Source organism: Rhinopithecus bieti, unplaced genomic scaffold (genome assembly GCF_001698545.2).
Source record: "Rhinopithecus bieti isolate Rb0 unplaced genomic scaffold, ASM169854v2 scaffold_14839, whole genome shotgun sequence".
NCBI classification, from domain to species: Eukaryota; Metazoa; Chordata; class Mammalia; order Primates; family Cercopithecidae; genus Rhinopithecus; species Rhinopithecus bieti.
In genome coordinates, this window is record NW_016808133.1 from 1,097,821 (window position 1) to 1,120,375 (window position 22,555).

At 42.0% G+C, this 22,555-nt stretch overlaps 1 protein-coding gene across 5 annotated transcripts in view; it reads right to left on the bottom strand.

The window, feature by feature from the left end:
* COG2 (component of oligomeric golgi complex 2) overlaps positions 1-22,555 on the bottom strand; it is a 103,330-nt gene that overhangs the window by 41,970 nt on the left and 38,805 nt on the right. The window contains exons 1-2 of one of the 5 annotated variants that reach the window (XM_017885597.1): positions 13,050-13,128; positions 11,574-11,681 (exon numbers count right to left, since the gene is read on the bottom strand). The exons of 2 other annotated variants lie outside the window; for them this stretch is intronic. Coding sequence is in view for 1 of the 3 variants with exons in the window: in XM_017885594.1 (XP_017741083.1) it covers positions 13,050-13,121 (72 nt within the window). In the remaining 2 variants the exon portion in view is untranslated. Of the gene's footprint in view, positions 1-11,573; positions 11,682-12,879; positions 12,896-13,049; positions 13,273-22,555 lie in introns of those variants that run through there. 2 more of the 5 variants (XM_017885594.1, XM_017885598.1) reach the window with 2 other exon arrangements.

A 22,555-nucleotide genomic window follows, 5' to 3' on the forward strand; every position in this document is an offset into this window, starting at 1 on the left:
GAAAATCTAGAAGAAATGGATAAATTCCTGGACACATACACCCTCCCAAGGCTAAACCAGGAAGAATTGAATCCCTGAATAGACCAATAACAGGCTCTGAAATTGAGGCAGCAATTAATAGCCTACCAACCAAAAAAAGTCCAGGACCAGATGGATTAACAGCTGAATTCCACCAGAGGTACAAAGAGGAGCTGGTACCATTCCTTCTGAAACGATTCCAAACAACAGAAAAAGAGGGAATCCTCCCTAACTCATTTTATGAGGCCAGCATCATCCTGATACCAAAACCTGGCAGAAACACAACAAAAAAAGAAAATTTCAGGCCAATATTTTTGATGAACATGGATGCAAAAATCCTCAGTAAAATACTGGCAAACCGAATCCAGCAGCACATCAAAAAGCTTAACCACCACAACCAAGTTGGCTTCATCCATGGGATGCAAGGCTGGTTCAACATATGCAAATCAATAAATGTAAACCATCACATAAACAGAACTAATGACAAAAACCAAAACATTATCTCAATAGATGCAGAAAAGGCTTTCGTCAAAATTCAACACCCCTTCATGCTAAAAACTCTCAATAAACTAGGTATTGATGGAACGTATCTCAAAATAATGAGAGCTACTTATGACAAACCCAACACCAATATCATACTGAATGGGCTAAAACTGGAAGCACTCCCTTTGAAAACTGGCACAAGACAAGGATGTCCTCTCTCACCACTTCTATTCAATATAGTATTCGATGTTCTGGTCAGGGCAATCAGGCAAGAGAAAGAAATAAAGGGTATTCAAATAGGAAGACAGGAAGTCAAATTGTCTCTGTTTGCAGATGAGATGATTGCATATTTAGAAAACCCCATCGTCTCAGCCTAAAATCTCCTTAAGCTGATAAGCAACTTCAGCAAAGTCTCAGGATACAAAATCAATGTGCAAAAATCACAAGCATTCCAATACACCAACAACAGACAGAGAGCCAAATCCTGAGTGAACTCCCATTCACAACTGCTGCTAAGATAATAAAATACCTAGGAATACAACCTACAAGGGATGTGAAAGACCTCTTCAAGAACTACAAACTGCTGCTGAAAGAAATAAGAGAGGACACAAACAAATGGAAAAACATTCCATGTTCATGGATAGGAAGAATCAATGTCGTGAAAATGGCCGTACTGCCCAAAGTAATTTACAGATTCAATGCTATCCCCATCAAGCTACCATTGACTTTTTTCACAGAATTGGAAAAAACTCTTCTCAAAGAAGAGCCCGCATAGCCAAGACGACCCTAAGCAAAAAGAACAAAGCTGGAGGCATCACACTACCTGACTTCAAACTATACTACAAGGCTACAGTAACTGAAACAGTATGGTATTGGTACCAAAACAGATATACATATATACCACTGGAACAGAACAGAGGCCTCAGAAACAACACCACACATCTAAAATCATCTGATCTTTGACAAACCTGACACAAGCAATGGGGAAAAGATTCCCTATTTAATAAATGCTGTTGGGAAAACTGGCTAGCCATATGCAGAAAACTGAAACTGGATCCCTTCCTTACACCTTATACAAAAATCAACTTAAGATGGATTAAAGACTTAAACGTAAGACCTAAAACCATAAAAATTCTAGAAGAAAACCTAGGCAACACCATTCAGGACATAGGCATGGGCAGACTTCATGTCCAAAACACCAAAAGCAATGGCAACAAAAGCCAAAACTGACAAATGGAATCTAATTAAAGAGCTTCTGCACAGCAAAAGAAACTATCATCAGAGTGAACAGGCAACCTACAGAATGGGAGAAAATTTTTGCTATCTATCCATCTGACAAAGGGCTAATATCCAGAGTCTACAAAGAACTTAAACATATAAGAAAACTGAATCTCTAATACAAGAGTTCATGAGAGGAGACCTTTAAGAAGTGGTCATGAGGGTTTGTCCTCACGAATGTATTCAAGCTGTTACCATGCAAGTGGATTCATTTTTGAGAGAGGGTTATAAAAGTGAGTTCAGCCCTCTCTTGCTCTTGTATGCTCCTCCCATCCAATCTCTGCCACATGATGCTCTACACCCCATTTTGACACAGCAAGAAAGCCTTCACCAGATTCGACCTCTTGATCCCCAACCTCCAAAAATATGAGCCACATAAACTTCTATAGTTTATAAATTATCCAATCCCAAGTATTCTGTTTTAGCAGCACAAAATTAGACACTCACTAATATGGAGTGTCTTCATAGAATCTAAAGTCAAACTCTGGCTGGGCATGGTGGCTCACGCCTGTAATGCCAGCACTTTGAGAGGCTGAAGTGGGTGGTTCACTTGAGGTCGGGAGTTTAAGACCAGCCTAGCCAACATGGTGAAACCCTGTCTCCACTAAAAATACAAAAATTAGCCCAGCGTGGTGGCGTGCACCTGTAATCTCAGCTACTTGGGAGGCTGAGGCAGGAGAATCGCTTGAGCCTGGGAGGTGGAGGTTGCAGTGAGCCAAGATGATGCCACTGCACTCTTCCCTGGGCAACAGAGTGAGACTCTGTCTCCAAAAACAACAACAACAACAACAACAACAACAAAATAAAGAAGTCAAACTCATTGAAACAAAAAGTAGAATTGTGGTTACTAGGTGCTGGAGAATGGGGACTGGGGTTGGGAGTAATGTCAAATGATATAAACTTCCAGTTATAGTATAAATAAATTCTGGAGTTCCAATGTATAGCATGATGACTATAGTTAATAATATACTGTATTCTTGAAATGTGCTAAGAGAGTAGATCTTAAGTGTTCTCACTATAAAAAGAGGGGGTTAACTATGTGAGATGATGAATACACTACCTTGATTATGGTAATTATTTCACAATGTATACACATTATCAAATCATCACACTGTATATAATTTTTATTTGTCATACAATTTTTATTTGACAATCATACCTAAATAAAGCTGGGGTAGGCAAGCAGTATGAAATCAAACCTAATTTTAAAATGAGCAAAAGATCTGAAAAAATGCTCAACATGAGTTATTATTAGGGAACTGCAAATTAAAACAAGACACTAATGAACAGAATGACTAAAATCCAAAACATTGACAATACCAAATGCTTCTGAGGTTATGGAGCAGTAGGAATTCTGGGAAGAATGCAAAATGGAAGTCACTTTGGAAGACAGCTTGGCAGCTTCTTACAAAACTAAACAGAATCTTACCAATTGTGCTCCTTATTTAGCCAAATGGGCTGAAAATGTATGTCCATACAAAAACCTGAATGTGAATGTTTATAGCAGCCTCATTCTAACTGCCAAAACTTGGAAGCAAATGTGATTTCTTTTAATAGGTAAATAGATGAACAAACTGTGCTATATCCACACATGGAACGTTACTCAGCAATAAAAAGAGATGAGCTATATCAAGGCACAAAGACATGGAGGAAACTTAAATGTATATTTCTAAGTGAAAGAAGCCAATCTGAAAAGGCTATATATACTATATGATTCCAACTACATATACGATATTCAGGAAATGGCAAAACTATGGAGACTAAAGAGATCAGTAGTTGCCTGGGGTTAGGGATGGGAGGGTGCTGGGGGTGCTGAGGGTGCCGAGAGAGGGGGAAGAATGGACAGGCAGAGCACAAGGGATTTGTAAAGCAATGAAACTGTTCTGTATGATACTGTAATAGTGGATACACGACACTATGTACTTATTAAAATCCATCAAATGTAGAACACAAAGAATGAACTCTAATAAAAACTATGGCACTTCAGTTAAAAATAATGCCTCAATATTGGTTCATCAATTGTAACAAAGGTAAGATACTAAAGCAAGATGTTACTAGGAGAAACTGTGAAGCGGGACGGGATAGATGGGACCTCTGTGCTTTCTGCTCAATTTTTCTATAAAACTAAAACTGCTCCAAAAAATAGTCTATTAATTAAAAAATACTAAGGTAGATAAACTTTTTTTTTCCTGAATAGAATAGTATCCACTTTTGAAAATAAGCTATTTTAGTTAAAAGCAATATTTTAAAAGTAGACTTTTTTCTTGTTAAAATATATATGCCTATGTCTGAAAAGCCGGAAGAAGTCAAGAATTATGGTCTGTAAGCCCAGAAATTAAAAGAAAATCATTTCTCTTTATACTCAGAGATATTTCTGACTTAAATATCAGAGATATTTCTGACAGGTAAAGTACAAATGCCCCAAACAGCTAGAAGTTGACTAACAAATCAAATACAGGATAATAAGACAGCAAAACAAACCAGCTGCGGAAAACTTAAGAACCATTAACTAGAATAGTAGTGACAATCAAATTTAAAACCAAATAAAGTTTAAAAGTTTAGCTGTTTTAATAACTAGTTGCACACAAGGATGGCAAACAATGACTGACACAAGAGAACTGGGGAAGTAATCATTTAAAGTTTGCCTGAGACCCAAATATCAATATCCTCAACACTGAGAAAATTTTATAGAACTTTTAACAGAAGAGCAAAATTCTCCAAGCTGCCTCATGCTGAATGCCAAAAAGTAAAATGTTCCCCAAATATAGAAAACTATCAAATCATCAGCTACTGCAGCTATGACAGAACCCAAATCCCCCAAACATCATTCTGTATTCATAATGATGGGAGGTACTACTAAGAGGGAACACCAAGCTGAAGACACGACCTCTGCCCTCAAAACATGTTCAGTCTCATTGAGATAAATACCAATACAAAATATTATGTGCAAAACTGTGGATTAAATAAACTATAGGTGGAAAGTCATAAAAGATTAGTATGAGCTCCTGTGTGTCTGTGTGTTTCAAACCATTCTTTAAGACAAAGGACCAACAGATAAGAATAAATGCCCCTGCATATTCGATAAACATTAAATATTCACTACATGCAGAAAAATGAACCTGGACCCATATTTTTCACCATATATAAAATTAAGTCAAGATGGATTAAAACTTAAATGTAAGACCTGAAACTATAAAATCCTAGAAGAAAACCCAGGAAAATTCTTCTGGACATTGGCCTAGGCAAAGGATTTATGACTAAGACCTCAAAACAGATGCAACAAAAACAAAAATAGACACATGAGACTTCATTAAACTAAAAAGCTCTGCAGAGCAAAAGAAACAGCAGAGTAAACAGGCCATCTACAGAATGGGAGAAGACATATGGAAATTATACATGCAACAAAAGACTAATATCCAGAGTCTACATGGAACTTTAACAAATCAACAAGAAAAAAACAAGCAACTCCATTAAAAAGTGGGCAAAGGACATGAACAGACATTTCTCAAAAGAAGACACACAAGCAGCCAACAAACATATGAAAAAATGTCCAACGTAACTAATCATCAGAGAAATGCAAATTAAAATCACAATGAGATACCATCTAACACCAATCAGAACAGCTTTTATTAAAAAGTCAAAAAACAACACTGGATGTGAGAAGGAGGAATTTATACACTGTTGATAAGAAGGTAAAAAGAAAATGTGGTACATATATACCACAGAATACTATGCAGCCATAAAAAGATGAAATCATGTCTTTTGCAGCAACATGGAAAGAGCTGGAGGTCACTACCCTAAATGAACTCAGAAAGTCAAATACCACATCATCTCCCTTCTAAGTGGGACATAAATGACAGGTACATGTGGACATAAAGATGGAATTAATAGACACTGGGGATTCAAAAGGGGAAGGGCTGGAGAAAGATGAGGGCTGAAAAATTATCTATTGGGTACAACATTCACTATCTGGGTGATGAGTACACTAGAAGCACAAACCTCACCATTACACACCACAACCACGTAACAAACCTGCACATGTACTTCCTGAATCTAAAATAAAATAAAACAAATAAGTAACAAAAATAACACCACAATGAAATAAACCCAATAAATCCAATAAATAAATAAATATTCACAGTGTGACTCAGGCACTACTGTAATTACAGGGGACACAGCAATGAAAAGCAAAGACAACATTCCTGTTCTCAAGGAGCATATATTCTAATGGAGAAATGAGAAAATCAACATGTAAACAAATAAACATTATGAATAGTGGTAACTGCTACAAAGAAAATAAAATGGAACCCTATGAAAGTGAGTGGTGAAAAGGGGATAGAAGACCCTTACAAAGCGGTATCTGAGCTGAGATCTGAATGCCATGAAGGCACCAGCCACGGGAAAGACTGTGGGAAGGGAACCCTTCCTCACAATAGCAAGCTACGGGCAAAAACATCCCTGGGCTCTTCCCTCCAGCCCCTGCCCTCAACCTAGTGCTGTCCCCAGTGCAGTGTGGCCCCACTGACACATGACCCAGTTGGTCTGGAACTCGTGTCTCCCAAGGCTCATTCTAAACCTTTATTTGGTTACCAAATTACTGAAGCTTGAGAAATTCAAAATGTATGCTAAAGTGCTTTCCAGCATCTATGGACAGATGATCTTAGAAGTTTTATGAAATAGTAGCACTTAAGTTCTAAATAACTTATTATGTTTAAATGGATTCATCAATTTTATGTCTAAATCTTCTGTTCAATACTGTACCTGTGTTTGACGTATTTATGAGAAGGCAAAGAAAACCTATAACCTGTCCCTTCCCTTTAACAAATATTTGTGCTGTGTCCCAGCTGATTTCTTCTCTTTCTCCTTTTTACCCCAATTTAACACTAATGATAATCTGTGTGGTCTTTTAGCTTACTTTCTCAACTTAATTTCTTGAGCGCTTAAGCGGAATGATCTCATTCTGAAGTGCTCATTTGCTGCGGGTATTTTAGGGACACCTGAGGAAGCCCAAGCCCCCGTTTGTGATTAATTTGTTTAGTTAAATCTTCAAAGAAATTTGATGTTAAATGCTATATGACTAGTTAAACAACAAAGATCTATTTACATCATGCTTATCTAACTTTGAACAACTATCCCAAATAATAAAAACTCAAGGGACCATGAGTTCAACATTTTATTCAAGAAATACATTGTATAATATTGCAAGAAGTGACTTAGAAAATCGAAAGCCACAACTGCTCAGAAAGCTTTTTCTTTCTTTCTTTCTTTTTTGCATACCAAAGAACTTCTTTTTACCAAAGGCCAACTGAATAAACTGTATGTCCAATGGTACTGATCTCATACCATCGAGAAAAGTATTTCATATTAGGAAATTGCTCCACATATGGGTAATTAGAAAATTTTGTGACAATCAATCTCAAATATAGTCTTCATTTCTGTTGCAAACTGAAGCCAAAGAGAATTCAAGCTTTTCATGAAGACTGAAAATGAAACCATGAACCTGTCAGGTCAGCATTTTAGTTGCTGTGAAATGATGGCACACGCTATGCTGGGCACTCAGCAACACTGGGCTGTGCAGCTTTCACACTCACATCTGCTCTTCTGTATCTCATCTACAGGCCAAGAGTCCAGATCACTAGATGCGTTACAATTTGTTTTAAATAAGTGATGACCCTCAATCTTGTCCCTACTGATAAAATGCATGTGCTTTAGCATAGGGACTATGTGATATTTTGGGGCTGTACTTAGTATTCAAAATCACACATTCCAAAGTTCCTACCATCTAGAAAGGAAAGCATGACATGATTATTTTTCCAGCCTGGGAGTCAGGAGATAAGGGCCCTGGGTTGCCCCAGTTAGTTGTGTGACTTTGGAGGAAGTCACAACAACTCTGGACCTCAGTTTCTTTATCTGCAAACGGGAAGAATCTACTACAATTGTACCTCTGTATCCAAGCATTCCACACCCTCTAATTCAACCAGCCATGAATTGCAAAGATTCTTTAAAAAAAAATGTAAAAAATAAAAAGTAATGCAAATAAAAACACAGTGTAACAACGATTTACACTGTATTAGGTAGTGTAAGTGATCTAGAAGTGATTTAAAGTATTCCAGAGGATGTAAGTAGGTTATATGCAAATACCACACCATTTACAAGAGGGTCTTGAGCATTTGCAGATTTTGCTATCTGTGAAGGGGTGGGAGATGTCCTGGAATCAATCCTCTGCGGCTACTGAGGGGCAACTGTAAGTTTCTTTATTCGCAGAAACATAAAATGACAAGAGCCAGAAACACTGCAAAGAGTCCTGAGATAAGCATCACCCCATGACACAAATGAGGAAACAAGCTCATGGAGGCCAGTGATTTGCACAAAATCACACGTGAGTGGTCAGCAGAGCTGAAACTGGGGCCCACATCTCCAGCTCACTGCTATTCAATCAGCCAGGCATTATTCTCTTGGACACACTTCCTGTTTCAATATTCCCTATTCACAAACTTAGAATACAGAGGAGCCTCAGAACGACAGTAAGGGGTCCCCTTATCTGAGGGAGATACATTCCAAGACCCCTGGTCAATGCCTGAAACCAGATAGTACCCAACTCTACATACACTATGTTTTTTCAATCTGATAACCAAGATAGCTACTAATCAATAGAAACTGTCCATCAATGCAATAAGCTGCTCTGGAATACTTCCAAATGTTCTGGAAAATGCTTTCTCATGTCTTCATGGTGTACACAGGTGGCAGTCTGATTACATACAAGCACCTGTTACATAAAAGCACCGAGATGCATTTAGAAAAGAGCACCCTGCCTGTGATGTAGAACACGGACTAGAAAAAGGCAAGAATGGATGCCAGGGGACTACAGTAAGAAGCCACTAGATTATAATGGCCAAAGATAATAATGAGTCAGAAAGTGGGAAAAGAGGAGACGGAGAGAAGTAGACAAATTTCAGAGATATTTGGGAAGTGAAATCCTAAGGCTCAGTAACAGATTGGATTTGAAGAATGTGAAGGAGAGAGGTGTTATCAAGGATGACTCCTGGTTTTCTGACTCACAACCAGATGGATGGATTACCTCAGGTCTAGTATTACCTGAGATTGGTAATACCAGAAGAGCGCTAGGTTTGAGAGGAGGTTGGTTTTTTTTCATCTTCCCCCCAACAAATTCAGTTTTTAACATGCCGAGTTTGAGGTGCCACAGAGATAGCCAAGAAGAGATGTCAAGGTGCTGTGCACATGAGGTTGCAGATCGAAGATATCTGGGCCAGAAGTATGAATCTTTCACCTGTCTACACGTGGTCACTGAAGCTGCATGAAGTGGGTCACCTGGGGAAAGTGCACAGCATGTGAAAAGGAACAGACATGTGGCTGAGTCCATAACCCACCAGTTAATGGTTATGAGGAGGAGAATGATTATGCAAAAGAGACAAGGAGACCAGAGAAGCCAAAAGAAAACCAGAAAGCACCAAGTTTCAGAAAGCAAATGAAGGGAGCATTTGGTCTACCGATGTCAGGGAAGGAGGCAGAAAAGGGCTGGTGTATCAACTTCCATCTAGTTAACTTTGGTGAGAAGTCTTTAGTGGAATGATGGGACCAGAAGCCAGAATGAAGTGAATTTAAGAGTGAAGGGAGAGAAAGGAAAGACAACCTGTAAGGATTTGGCTGTGAGATGGAACAGAGTGAGGGGCTTTAACTGGAGGTTGGAGGGTCCAGTAGAAGAAACCAAAACAGGAGGGTGTATGAAAGCCAATGGGAAGCAGTGTGGAGAGGGTGGGAATAACAGGTCCTGAGAAGGGAGAGGGCACCAGATCCAAGCACGGGAGGCAGACCTCCGGAGGAAGGAAAGACCCCTACTGGGGTCCCGAACTACCTGTCAGGAACCAGATGGCACAGCAGGAGGAGCGCAGGGTGTATTTACAGCCACTCTGTATCGGAGCTCCGCCTCCGTCAGATCAGTGGTGGCACTAGATTCTCACAGGAGCGTGGACCCTACTGTGAACTGCACATGCAAGGGATCTAGGTTAGGCACTCCTTATGAGAACCTAATGCCGAATGATCTGTCACTGTCTCCCACCACCCCCAGATAGGACTGTCTAGTTGCAAGAAAACAAGCTCAGGGCTCCCACTGATTCTACGTTATGGTGAGTTGTATAATTATTTCATTATGTATTACAATATAATAATTATAGAAATAAAGTGCACAATAAATGTAATGTGCTTGAATCATCCCAAAACCATCCCCTGCACCCCTGGTCCATGGAAAAATTGTCTTCCAAAAGTGTCAAAAAGGTTGGGGACCGCTGCCCTACACAACAGGTTAACGATGGGAGTGAGAACAGGTACAAACGCAAGAATGAGGTTGTTGTCAGCAAGATGAAGGAGGTGCCGCTTGATGGCCTCTTTTTTCTGTAAAACAGATGAAGTCATATGTGAGACAGAAGGATGTGATTTCCACAGCACACCTAGGTAAGTGGGTTTAAGTTATCCCTGTTAGCCTACAATCTCTCTCCTACTACCAATAACTTACATCCTAATTCATCTACCGATTGTCAACCCTCTCTAAGAGTGTTTGTACTTTTTCTTTTCTTTTTTTTTTTTGATGGGGTCTCACTCTGTTGCCCAGGCTGAAGTGCAGTGCTGCAATCCTGGCTCACTGCAGCCTTGACCTCCACAGGCTCAGGTAATCCTCCCACCTCAGCCTCCCAAGTAGCTGGGACTACAGGTATGTGCCACTGCACCTGGCTAATTTTTTAATATTTTGTAGAAATGCATTCTATGTTGCTCAGTGTGTATACTTTTATTAAGCTGACAAAGTCAACAGCATCATGCCACCACCACCTTTGGCCTCTCAAGTGATTTGCTGATCTGCCACTTGTGCTTTTTGATCATTTACGTAATATCTTTCACAAACTATACCCTCCTGTATTTCTCAGATCTCATAAAAACCACTGAAATAACTTTTTAAGTAGCCTCCTGCCACCAGTCAGTTCCAACTGCAACATATATGATCATGCCATTTCCTGCTTTTAACCTGACTATAACTCCACAACGAATACTACATCAAGGGCAAATTCGTCAGTGTAGTATACAAGGCCCAATGCAACTTGCAATCAATCCCATCCCATCTAACTTTCTACTTTCCCAGTCTGCTTCCTGGCCATCCTTCCACATGCTAGCCACTATGGACTAAGTGCTGTTTCTTGGCACAGATGTCCTTCCTATCTACCATGCTAGAGAGCTAAAAAACGTATCTCACTTATCCCTATACCTTCATGTCTAGACTGCTGCCTGGCACATAGCAGGTGGTCATGGAATGCCCACTGATTAAACAACCGCTATGATCTATGGCAACCTAAACACAGTTTCCCATCAACTGACTGGATTTCCAAGCAGTCTCAAATCTCCCAACGCAAATGTCATATCCCAACCTTCTCACACGCACAAAACCTATCCAATTACAAAATGTGTTGAATGAGACACAAACACAGAAATATATCCTGGACAAGTGTTCCAACCATCCTTTCTGCCATGGAAGTGTAACTTATATATAGTTACATATGTTTAAGGAAACACAAATTGCAAATAACCTTTATCTTCAAGCTCCACCTAAAAAATCAACAACATTTTACACAGAACAGCTGTTCTATGTATTTTCTTCTATGTATGTTGTCACTTTTATAAGCACTATAAAATGTACGGCATATTCATAGAGCCATGAAATATGCAATTGCTGGCATTCCAGCCACCCTCCCCCATCCCGTTTGCACTCTAAGTTCTATTTTAGAACTTACATTTCTGTGATTTCACTTACTGAAGCTGCATATACCAAAGGCATTCTGTCAACTCAGAGTGGGAAAGGTGGTGGGGTTAGTGGGTCAGAGAAGATGCTGGTGTTGCACCTTAAGAAATCAAGAGATGGACAAGTTGAGATTATTCTGTACTCCGAGATTCTTGACGTCAACAACGCCCCTGATCTCTGTGTGTGGCCTTTCCTCTTCCAGGGCACCTCTCCCCAGCATGTACCCTTAGCTATTTCTTTCCACCCTCATTTCAGGGTAGCTCTTATCCAGTGGGCGAAACAAAGGGTTTCTAGATCAATGAGTTGATTCTGTACATTCTTTCAGACATCCTAATGAAGTTACACCTTTTAGTACAGTGGTCTAATAGGAATATCACTTACAAGAATAAGGTACATTATTCCTGGGTATAGATAAGTCCTACATATTAAAAATGATATGGTCACACTGGAGAAGATACAGATATACTTAAAAAAAAAACAGAGCTTTGGAGATGTAATCTGAATGCAAATATTATCAAAAAGAGATAGGCTAATCTAGAAAAATAGAAAACATTTTAAGTCACCAAGAAAGGCAGAGTAAGAGATTTCAATTCACTTGCTCAAAACTGTAGGTGTCTACTAACAAGCTAAAACTTTTCGCTTTTTAACACTGAAAGCAGCTACTAAACGGTGTCAAAACTCCTAGTCCTCAGAAAATTAAATATAAACATTTTTTGAATGGTTTAAGTGCAGACCCAGAGGGTTACACCAAATAGATAGGCAAAGCTCCTCCTAGCTCTCACTCAAAGCCTGGCCATTTTCAAGGTTGTGCCTGATGAACTTTATCATCAGTGAAGTGTTTTCAGTTTATATTTCTTTTCTCTAAGTTTACGACCTACAACTACCAACTTCTTCAAATGCATCATGTACAAAGAAGTAAAGCAACTTCTTTAAAGAGTAATGGTTTGCTTTGTCGTACTGCAAGTCAGTAAGAATGTTCTAAGCTTCTAAAGATCCCATTCCGGAAGCTTTAGCTGAATGTTAAGCAAAACTTCAGGTTAAGTTCTTTTTCTTTCCAACCCGAGTCCCTAGGAAAGTACGTGGGCTCAGAGATTTATTCAACACACACTTAATGAGCTCCAAGACCCCGGTCAACAAGCTTCTTTCCAACAAAGGGATTGGCAATCTGACTGCACTGCATGGTAACAGAAACGGGTAACAGAGGCTTTGACATTCAGCTCAAAACCACTTGCCCAGAACTTTCAGGCCTTTTCATGTAACATGCACGATTTTACAGAAGTGCTTTCTCCAGGCTGCACCTGCCAAACCTGAGGCCAAAAGACTCGTTGCGAAGTGCAGCGACGTCTCGGAGGAGGACCAGATACTGAGCGTGCGCGGGTAGGAGCAGCAGCCCGAAGAGAGGGCCCTAGAGGGCACAGGGCAGAGGCACCCCCATGGCCCGGCTTCGGGGAGCGGAGGCCGCGCGCACCTTCATGAACTCGTCCTTGTCGAAGCAGAGCGTGTCCGGCCCCTTGGGCAGGTTCATCCTACTTTTCTCCATCCCGCCGGCCACCGGCTCTCAGCGCCAAGATCCAAGCGAGAAAACGCAGGAGACTGCGCAGAAGGACTCGGCGGCCGCGGCCACCGCCAGTTTCCACGGCACAGGGGTGTCCGCTTCCGCCAACATGGCAGCGCCCGCTCCGCGGCCAATGAACGACGGCACCGCAAGCCGGCCTGCGCCTGGCTCTGGCCAAGAGGGCCACGGGGGCCGCCGCTGCTGCGCCGGCTAGGCCGTGCTGCCCTCATGCGGCGGAGGGCGGCACTGCAGCCTCGCGCGGGCCCCTGCGAGGCTGCCCACCTCCCTAGGAGGCGTGGCTGAGCTGCAGGGGTGGGTCAAAAGGGGTGAGCGGGTCTCCCTCCCAGGCTACCGTTTCTACTCCAGTGCCTTCTCCCCTGAGATTGCTCCGCTTCGTTATGCATGGCCAGAAGTTGGCCCTTTGGTTCTCAGGCCCGTTTTCCAGGTTGGACGTATCACTGGTCGCATTCTTCACCTCCCTGTGCGCGGTCACTGCTGCTGGTGGGCGCTGACGCCTCTATGGAGACCCCTGCCCTTAGCCTATGCACCCACAGAGAAGTGTAGCGTCTCCTCCACTGGGCTCCATTACTGGGAACTCATAGAGAAGAATGTGGTCAGCTAGGCAGCTTTGGGTCCTCTGAGCCGCTCCCTGCTCAACCTCGGGCTCCGTTCCAGGTGGGCAGTCTCTGAGCGCAACTTTGGGTCTTCAAGGGGCTTAAAGGAGTGCCTCGCTGTCTGATTAAACAAAGCAGATAAATACATGTGCATGCATATTTATTTTTAATTTCAACCAGGAATGGACAAATTTTTGTGTTGTGGCCAGTACTGGTGCAACCAAACCAATTTCTCAGACTGTCTTCCTCCTCCTCCCCCCACCCACCCCAATTTTATTCTGAGATGTTCTTCCTTTTTCTCCTCCCTTGCTTTTTTCTCCTCTTGTCCCTTCCGCTAGCTGTAAATACCATGGTCAAATGATGATGATTCATTTTTCTTCTTTTCTCCTTGACATTCTGATGACTCAAACCACAAACCTCACTTCACACTCTTCATTCTGCAAACCTTCCCTTCCTGCTTCTGTTGAGGAATCTAGGCCTCTCCTCCCAATTTTTCTCCTTGGAGATAAGATTAACGCCATGATGGCCCATAAAAAGGAATTGGACAGCAGAGGAGAAGACCTCACCATGAGACTTTGTATTTCAAGTATCTCAACTGGAAAACTGGGCACTTGAAAAAAAAAAAAAGTGTGGGCATAGAATCCAAAACGCTCTACTCCCTGGCACTGGACCTAGCAGGCCCTGTTGAAGAGCCTATTTCCTGCCAGTGTCTAGAGAACAGATGAACAGGATGAGAGCTGGAAGCTAGCTGGAGGATCAAACTATTCTGCTAGAGGACCAACTGGGAAAAGTGCATCCTAAGTCCTGTTATGTTTGTTTGACTGGAGGAAATGACAACCTCATTTTCTGTTTAATTTTTTGTTTTCTCTTGTTATGAAAATTTTCAAACACACGGAAGTTTAGAGAGCGCAAGAACCTCACCCTAGGTACTCAGCACCTCACTTCAACCATCATCAACCTGTCTCCTCTGCCCCTCCCCACCCACTGCATCAAGACCTTGTTGAGATATATATATATATATATTTTTTTTTTTTTAGATGGAGTTTTACTCTTGTTGCCCAGGCTGGAGTGCAATGGCATCATCTCTGCTCACTGCAACCCCCACCTCCCAGGTTCAAGCGATTCTTCCGCCTCAGCCTCCCGAGTAGCTGGGATTACAGGCATGCACCACCACGCCTGGCTAATTTTTGTATTGTTTTAGTAGAGATGGGGTTTCACCATGTTGGCCAGGCTGGTCTCGAACTCCTGACCTCAGGTGATCCACCCACCTCAGTCTCCCAAACTACTGGGATTACAGGCATGAGCCAATGTGTCTGGCCCTTTTGTTGGAATATGTTTTAAAGCAAATTCCAAACACCACATCATTTCCTATCTCCTGATACCTCAGTTTACACATCAAAAGAAGAAGAAAAAAAAACGCTGACATTTTGTAACACCTAACAAAACCAACAATTCTAATAACCAATCTGTACTGGCTCTGAAAGGTGGGCCTTTATCCCAAGGTCACACTGTTTTTTTGTTTTGTTTTGTTTTGAGATGGAGTCTTGCTCTGTCGCCCAGGCTGGAGTGCAGTGGCCGGATCTCAGCTCACTGCAAGCTCCGCCTCCCGGGTTCACGCCATTCTCCTGCCTCAGCCTCCCGAGTAGCTGGGACTACAGGCGCCCACCACCTCGCCCGGCTAGTTTTTTTGTATTTTTTAGTAGAGACGGGGTTTCACCGTGTTAGCCAGGATGGTCTCGATCTCCTGACCTCGTGATCCGCCCATCTCGGCCTCCCAAAGTGCTGGGATTACAGGCTTGAGCCACTGTGCCCGGCCAGGTCACACTGTTAATAAGTGGCAAGTTGCAAACCCAGGCAGCCTGCTTTCACAGCCCAGTACCAAGACACAGGAGAGGATGCTGGACAGATGAAACAAAGATGTCTGTAACCCTGCCTTCTCTTTTGAGGTTCTGCAGGAAGTCTAGGTAAGCTGGAACTTGAACTCTTTCTTTCTTCACTGTAATTCCCTTCTGACATTGTTCAGAAATAAAATGAACCTGAATTTGTACAGACTGGTGGACTTATCTTGAGGATGCTAAAGGAATTAAGTGGCAAAGGTGATTGAGGGTCCCTGCTGCCTGCTCTCCTCCGAAGATTCAGAAGGGAGCCATCAGGACACCATGGAGTGGGATTCCTCTTGGAGACACAGAGAGTAATGCAGACCACCACAGCCAGGAGCAACAAGAAAGACTTCAATGCTGGCATCATACTCTACACAGGTCAAAGGCAAGATAGAAAGCCTACAACTGCCCAGAGGACATGGCCCTGGGTTTCCACTCAGAGCTGGTGTTCAACTGGCACACACTATTTAGCTGTGCTACTTGGTAAATATTGCAACACCTCAAAGGTTGGTGAACGGCCTCTGTACAGAATCTGCTGCTGCCCTGACCCCTACCTTGGCCTCATGATCCAGCCAAGGAACCACTAGAGGGTTAGTGCCTGGCTTAGCAGGGCTCCTCTAGCCAGCTTCTGATTGGCTAATGTCTGTGCTGTTAAATATTTGTCTGCTGTTAAATATTTGAATGTCATCTCTGGTAGTGATACTTATTTCATAGTATTTGCAGGAAGAGTAAATTTAGAAGTGCATATAAAGCACCTACCTAATCAGTGCAAGACATAATATGGAGTCTTTGTACCTGAGATTTTTCCCCCTTTGTTGATCTGTAACTTCTTCAAAATAAGACTTTAGTTGACACATTTTCCATCTTTTAAGTCTCTCTTTTATATCCCCTAATTTCATCCTTTCTTGGCATTTCTTTATAAAGCATGCACCTGCTACTTCATTTCTAAGTAAATATTAATCCCCCTTTGACTTTGCATCTCTGGAAAATTTTTAGTTCCCTATTTTCAGTGGCATTGTGACAGGTCCCATTTTTTTCTTCCCACTCTCCCCTATTTATAGGCTCCACATTTTTGGCAGGTTTGCTATAGAGCGCTCAAAAATTGCAAGGGGAAATATTATGCTCAGGGAATCATAGGAGCATTTTCTCTGGTAATCATCACCAAGTTCTTATGCTGATCCTCTCCTGAACTGTTGGACTAAAGCAACTGAATTTTCCAACAGCAACCAGAGTCGCCCTTGTTCACTACCGAAGGATAGGAGGGTTTCCGTTTTTAAATGGATCATGTGCTTGACCTGAAGGCTGAGGATACAGTTCGATGGTCCTGCATTCCTAGAGGAGGGCAGACATGGGGGTGGGGTGGAGCAGGAGGGGACAAGGGAGACAGTCACCACCTTCAGGACTTGCACTCTGACTTGGAAAGCTCAATGAAACCAACTGGGCTATTTCAACATCTCCTATATTTTGTTTATAACTCTGCCTCATTCCAGAGTGGGTTTGAGGTGGTTTGGTTTGATTCCTGAACATTTCCCATGCCAATTAGAAGAGATTATGTTGGGGGGCGTCCCCAGTTCGGCCTCGTCTCCCTAATCAACTAGTAAATGTTATAGTAATACCCAAATATACTTCCATCTATGTTTTGTAATACACTCCACTCATAGAAATGGTAGGGATAATATCTTTTTCTTTTTAGCATTCTAGGGGAAATTGTGATTTTGAAATGAACCAAGAAGGTTACAGTTGTCTTCAAAGGAAAAAGAGTCAGCCTAGCATGCCATCCCAGATGTGACTCTACGGTGTATCCTGTGCCTTTCTTGACTTGAAGCTACTTTGCAGCTCTGTAAGTTGTAGTGGATAACTGATAGCAATGCAAATAATAGTAACATTTGCCTATAAACATGCAAATAAATTTTATCCTGTGAAAGTACAGTTGACCCTTTTTGCCTCAATTTCCTTTGGAAAAAGTCAGTTTTGCATATCTTAGGGAACTTCATTTGCACATCCTTGGCTGTATATTTGACTGGTCTTTAGATTGTCTCTTGAAGTGGTGGTAACATTTTACTAGTTCTCTTGTTAAGTACTGAGTTCAAATCTTTACAAGTATTCTTTTTATATTTGTATGAAAGTTATGATTTTTAAAAATTATCCCTTAGCAGCATTTCAAATCATAAACTGTGATAGGATCCTCATAAATGAAAGTGCAGAGAAATAAAATCAGTGAATTGTAGAATTGTCTTCTGTGTGGCCAGCACTATGACAGGGGCTAAGAATGAATGAAGCTCAAGACTCAGCCTTTGACCCTGAAGAGCTCAGAATCTGCTTAGAGACACATGACCTTCAAGCATGATAAATGTATGTGACTCTTTCACATTAGTGCTCCTCGGGATTCTGCTAACCTTTCTCTTCCATGCTACCCTCTCCCACAGTCATCTCAGCTGTGCCCTTAGGGTTTCAGCCCTGGTCCACATACTCACAATTCTCCCATCACATCTTCACCATATGCTTCTTTCCCCCCTCCACGAGACCCACGTATAATACTACTTCACTTTGATGTCCCACTGATGCCTCAAACTCAGCATGTTTGAAATTGATTCATTATCTTTCCTGAAAGGCCCGCTTATCCTCCTTCATTTTGTTTCTTGATAAATGGCTCCACCAAATGCCAGCTGCATAAGCCAAACACCCAGAAATCAATCACAGAACTGAGCCAACCGGTTGCACTTTAAAATACTCAGCCACAAACCTCAAATGGGTGTAGAGGCAGAAAAGGAGTGATCCCTTTCCTCCCCATCATAAAGGGTCAAGGCTGACACTCCTATAACAAAAGACAGGTTAACAGAGAAAAGCATCAGAAATTTATTATGTGCACACATGTGCACTGGAATCATACAAAACATGAAAACTTCAAAAACAGCCAGCTGGTTGATGCTTAAGTATGCTCTTCATTGGGAAGAGGGGAGATAGGGGTGTAGGAGTGAAATAATTTACAGGGGGAATGAATGGACCCAGAAGACAGAAATTAACCTGAAAATGATTCTTTTTGGAATTTAGATGAGCCCTAGAGGCAGACAGTGTCTTGTGGAAAAGTCCATCCAGATGTGGTCGCACTCCTCAGTCTTCTTTCGTGCGATAGAAAATGAGATTTCAGGGAATGAGTGGAGGGCAATTGTGTTCCTCTTTGGAAGTCTGGTTTCCAGGTATATAAGGAACTTCAGAGAAGAACCTCATCCTGTGCTTTGTGAAAGACAAAGAACTGGAGCCAGAGAAGAGGATGGGGTGGTAGAGATCTTGAGGCTGCTTCTCCAGTTCAATGTGTCAAAGTGCCATATGTCAGGGCACCAGTTTCTGAGCCCTGGCAGGATACTTAGCAGTGACTGCGAACTCCCTTGTCTCTCTAGTGGGCTTGCTTTCCCGCTAATGAAAATGACTAGCTCATGCCTTCAAGACTTGCCTCAACTTTCTCCCCTACTTCTTCCCCACAGCGCCCCCTTCCTCTTAGCTTATGCCCTTATGTCACCTATTGTTGGGGAAACAGAAGCAAATTGCACAGGAATTCTCACATGTTCTTACCATCAGATCAAATCCATAGTACATCTGTGTCCAGGTATTTTCATTTTTTATCATTTATTCCACACACATTTATTAAACACCTACTCTATGGTAGGCAATACACTGAGAATTGGTAATTCAGTAATGAACAGTACAGAAAAGTCCCTCTCATCATGGAATTTCCATTGTAATTGAACAGATGCACAATAAACTAATAAAAACTAAAAGTTCACTAAAGATAAAGCTGAGTTAGTGAGAAGAGCAGTGAGAGACTGTCATGGGGAGCAAGTGTCCCTGCTGTCATGCAGCCAGGTCCCTCCACAGGGGCTTGGGACTCATTTTCTCCAGCCCTTTCCAGGACTCCACTCTGGGAGGTAACTCAATGCCTCCTTTTTTTTTTTTTTTTTTTTTTTTTTTTTTTTTTTTTTTTTTTTTTTTTTTTTTTTTTTGAGATGGAGTCTCACTCTGTAGCCCAGGCTGGAGTGCAGTGGTGCAATCTCTGCTCATGCAACCTCCACCTCCCAGGTCCCCTTTCAAGCAGTTCTCCTGCCTCAGCTTCCCGAGTAGCTGAAATTACAGGCACATGCCACCATGCCCAACTAATTTCTGAATTTTTAGTAGAGATGGGGTTTCACCATGATGGCCAGGCTGGTCTTGAACTCCTGGCCTCAAGTGATCCACCCTTCTCGGCCTCCCAAAGTGCTGGGATTACAGGCATGAGCCACTGCGCCTGGTCTCGATGCCTCCTTTCTAATGGATCACTCCTGTCAGCAACCTCTGAGTTTCCTGCACTGCTGTCATTCACAGTATAGCTTATAAAATACTTCTTTGTAACCTGGCTTGGTTACCATTCCCCTGGGGATACCTGAAATCTCTGTATACAATCATGTGCACAGATCATCTTAAGAGAATCCCTTTCCAGATCCTCTCCTTCCATACACACTCTTTAGTAAAACTGATATGCCTGAGAATGCATCGGATATCATTAGTGATAGATCTAATTTCCTTTTATTTGGGATTCATGGATCAGGGCAGCCACCATCCTACAAAACAGAACAAGAGGACTGGACACAGCAGCGCATGCCTGTAATCCCAGCACTTTGGAAGGCTGAGGTGGGCGGATCACCTGAGGTTGGGAGTTCATGACCAGCCTGGCCAACATGGTGACACCCCATCTCTACTAAAAAATACAAAAATTAGCCGGGTGTGGTGGTGGGCGCCTGTAATCGTGGCTACTCAGGAGGCTGAGGCAGGAGAATCACTTGAACCTGGGAGGCGGAGGCTGCAGTGAGCAGAGATCGCACCACTGCACTCCAGCCTGGGTGACAGAGTGACACTCAGTCTCAAAAAAAAAAAAAAAGAAAAAAATAGAACAAGAGGTCCCACTGGGAAATTGCAGAACAGCGGGGGTTTGGTAAGGTGTGAACAAGGAACCAGAACAATAGAAAAAATGAAGCTGATTGGTTAACATCAGGTTACTTCAGGTGACTTTTCGTAGGGGTTAAAGCAGGGGAAACTTCCCTATGATGCTGACACAAATAGATTGGAATCTCCTGTTTTCAAGAAAACTGGTCTGTTTGGGGATCTATCTGCTCCTTAAAGTTTCAGTTTGATTAAACAGCAGTTAGTACGAGTGACTCCATTTTCCTCTAGTCTGGTCCATTAAGGCCTAGCGCAGGAGCTCAGCCCAAAAAACTGGTCTCCCTTAATTTTTTAACAGAAACGTCAACACTTAGGACTTACTTTCTTTCTTGTTAAGAGGGAAGGATATCATTAGAAAAAGAGTCTTTTGGCCGGGCGCGGTGGCTCAAGCCTGTAATCCCAGCACTTTGGGAGGCCAAGACGGGCGGATCACGAGGTCAGGAGATCGAGACCATCCTGGCTAACAAGGTGAAACCCCATCTATACTAAAAAAAATACAAAAAACTAGCTGGGCGAGGTGGCGGGCGCCTGTAGTCCCAGCTACTCGGGAGGCTGAGGCAGGAGAATGGCTTAAACCCGGGAGGCGGAGCTTGCAGTGAGCTGAGATCCGGCCACTGCACTCCAGCCTGGGCGACAGAGCGAGACTCTGTCTCAAAAAAAAAAAAAAAAAAAAAGAGTCTTTGGGTTAATGTTAACATGCTCTGAAATCAGAAAAGCAGAATCCCTTTGGGTTAGTGACATTGATTCTTTTAAATTAAACTAAATTGCTTTGAGGGACTACCAAAAGTGTCCAGATACAATGGGGGTAGAAACACAAATCAGCATTTTAACAGATGTTTTTCAGATTCACTATGGTTAAGTAAACAAAATAACTGAAATCTAGGGTTTTTTAAAAAATTAAATTAGGCAAGCTTTATTCCAATCAAGTCAATCTTTTCCTATATTTTTAAAATACTTAATATTTTCAGCCTATAATTAGTTTTAAAACATATAGACTTATGATGAACTATTTCAGGTGTCAACTTAAAAATGTTCAAGATGGTACGTAAATTCCATCAGGAGGTGTGTGAGCAAAGACGTCTACTCCTGACAACATGTGCTTAGGGTCTCCTGGTTCTCATTTCCTGTTCTTGTCTCAGTTCACCATAGTCACGTAGGTGTTCTCCCTACCATTCTGGACCTATATCCTAAATCTCCCTTAAGGGTTACCCTTTCTTTCTTTCTTTTTTTTTTTTCCAAGCCAAACTGTATCCAGCTTTATTAAAGATACTTTCCATAAACAATCATGGTATTTCAGGCAGGACATGGGCAGACAATCGTTAACAGTATACAACAACTTTCAAACTCCCTTCTTCAATGGACTACCAAAAATCAGAAAGCCACTATAAAACCCAATGAAGTCTTCATCTGATGCTCTGAACAGGGAAAGTTTAGAGTGAGGGTTGACATTTCACATTTAGCATGTTGTTTAACAACTTTTCACAAGCCGACCCTGACTTTCAGGAAGTGAAATGAAAATGGCAGAATTTATCTGAAGATCCACAATCTAGAAATGGAACCATGCTGTTTTGACAGGTGCCATCTCAGTGGCATCACTGGAAAGTCCAGATTGCCTGACACACTGGTAACCACTGACTAGGGGTCAGGTCCCAACAGATGTCTGGGCTTAAGGGAGTTAAGTCTATGCTGAAAGATGGAAAGGGAGAAGAGAACATAAAAACAAATTTGTTTTTCCATACCACAAGGCTTTTGTGCCAAGGTGGCCATGTGTGTCAAAGTAGGGAATCCCTCCTCCTGGGAACCAAGAGGAAGTCTCTCAAAACTAGAAGGGAAAGGTGTTTTCCCCACATCAATCCAGCTTTGGAGACATTCTATTAGTGACATATGCCCCTTCCCCCAAAAACAACAATGAAGTGTTCTGTGTGCTAACAACATAGCTTTAAAAAAAAAAAAA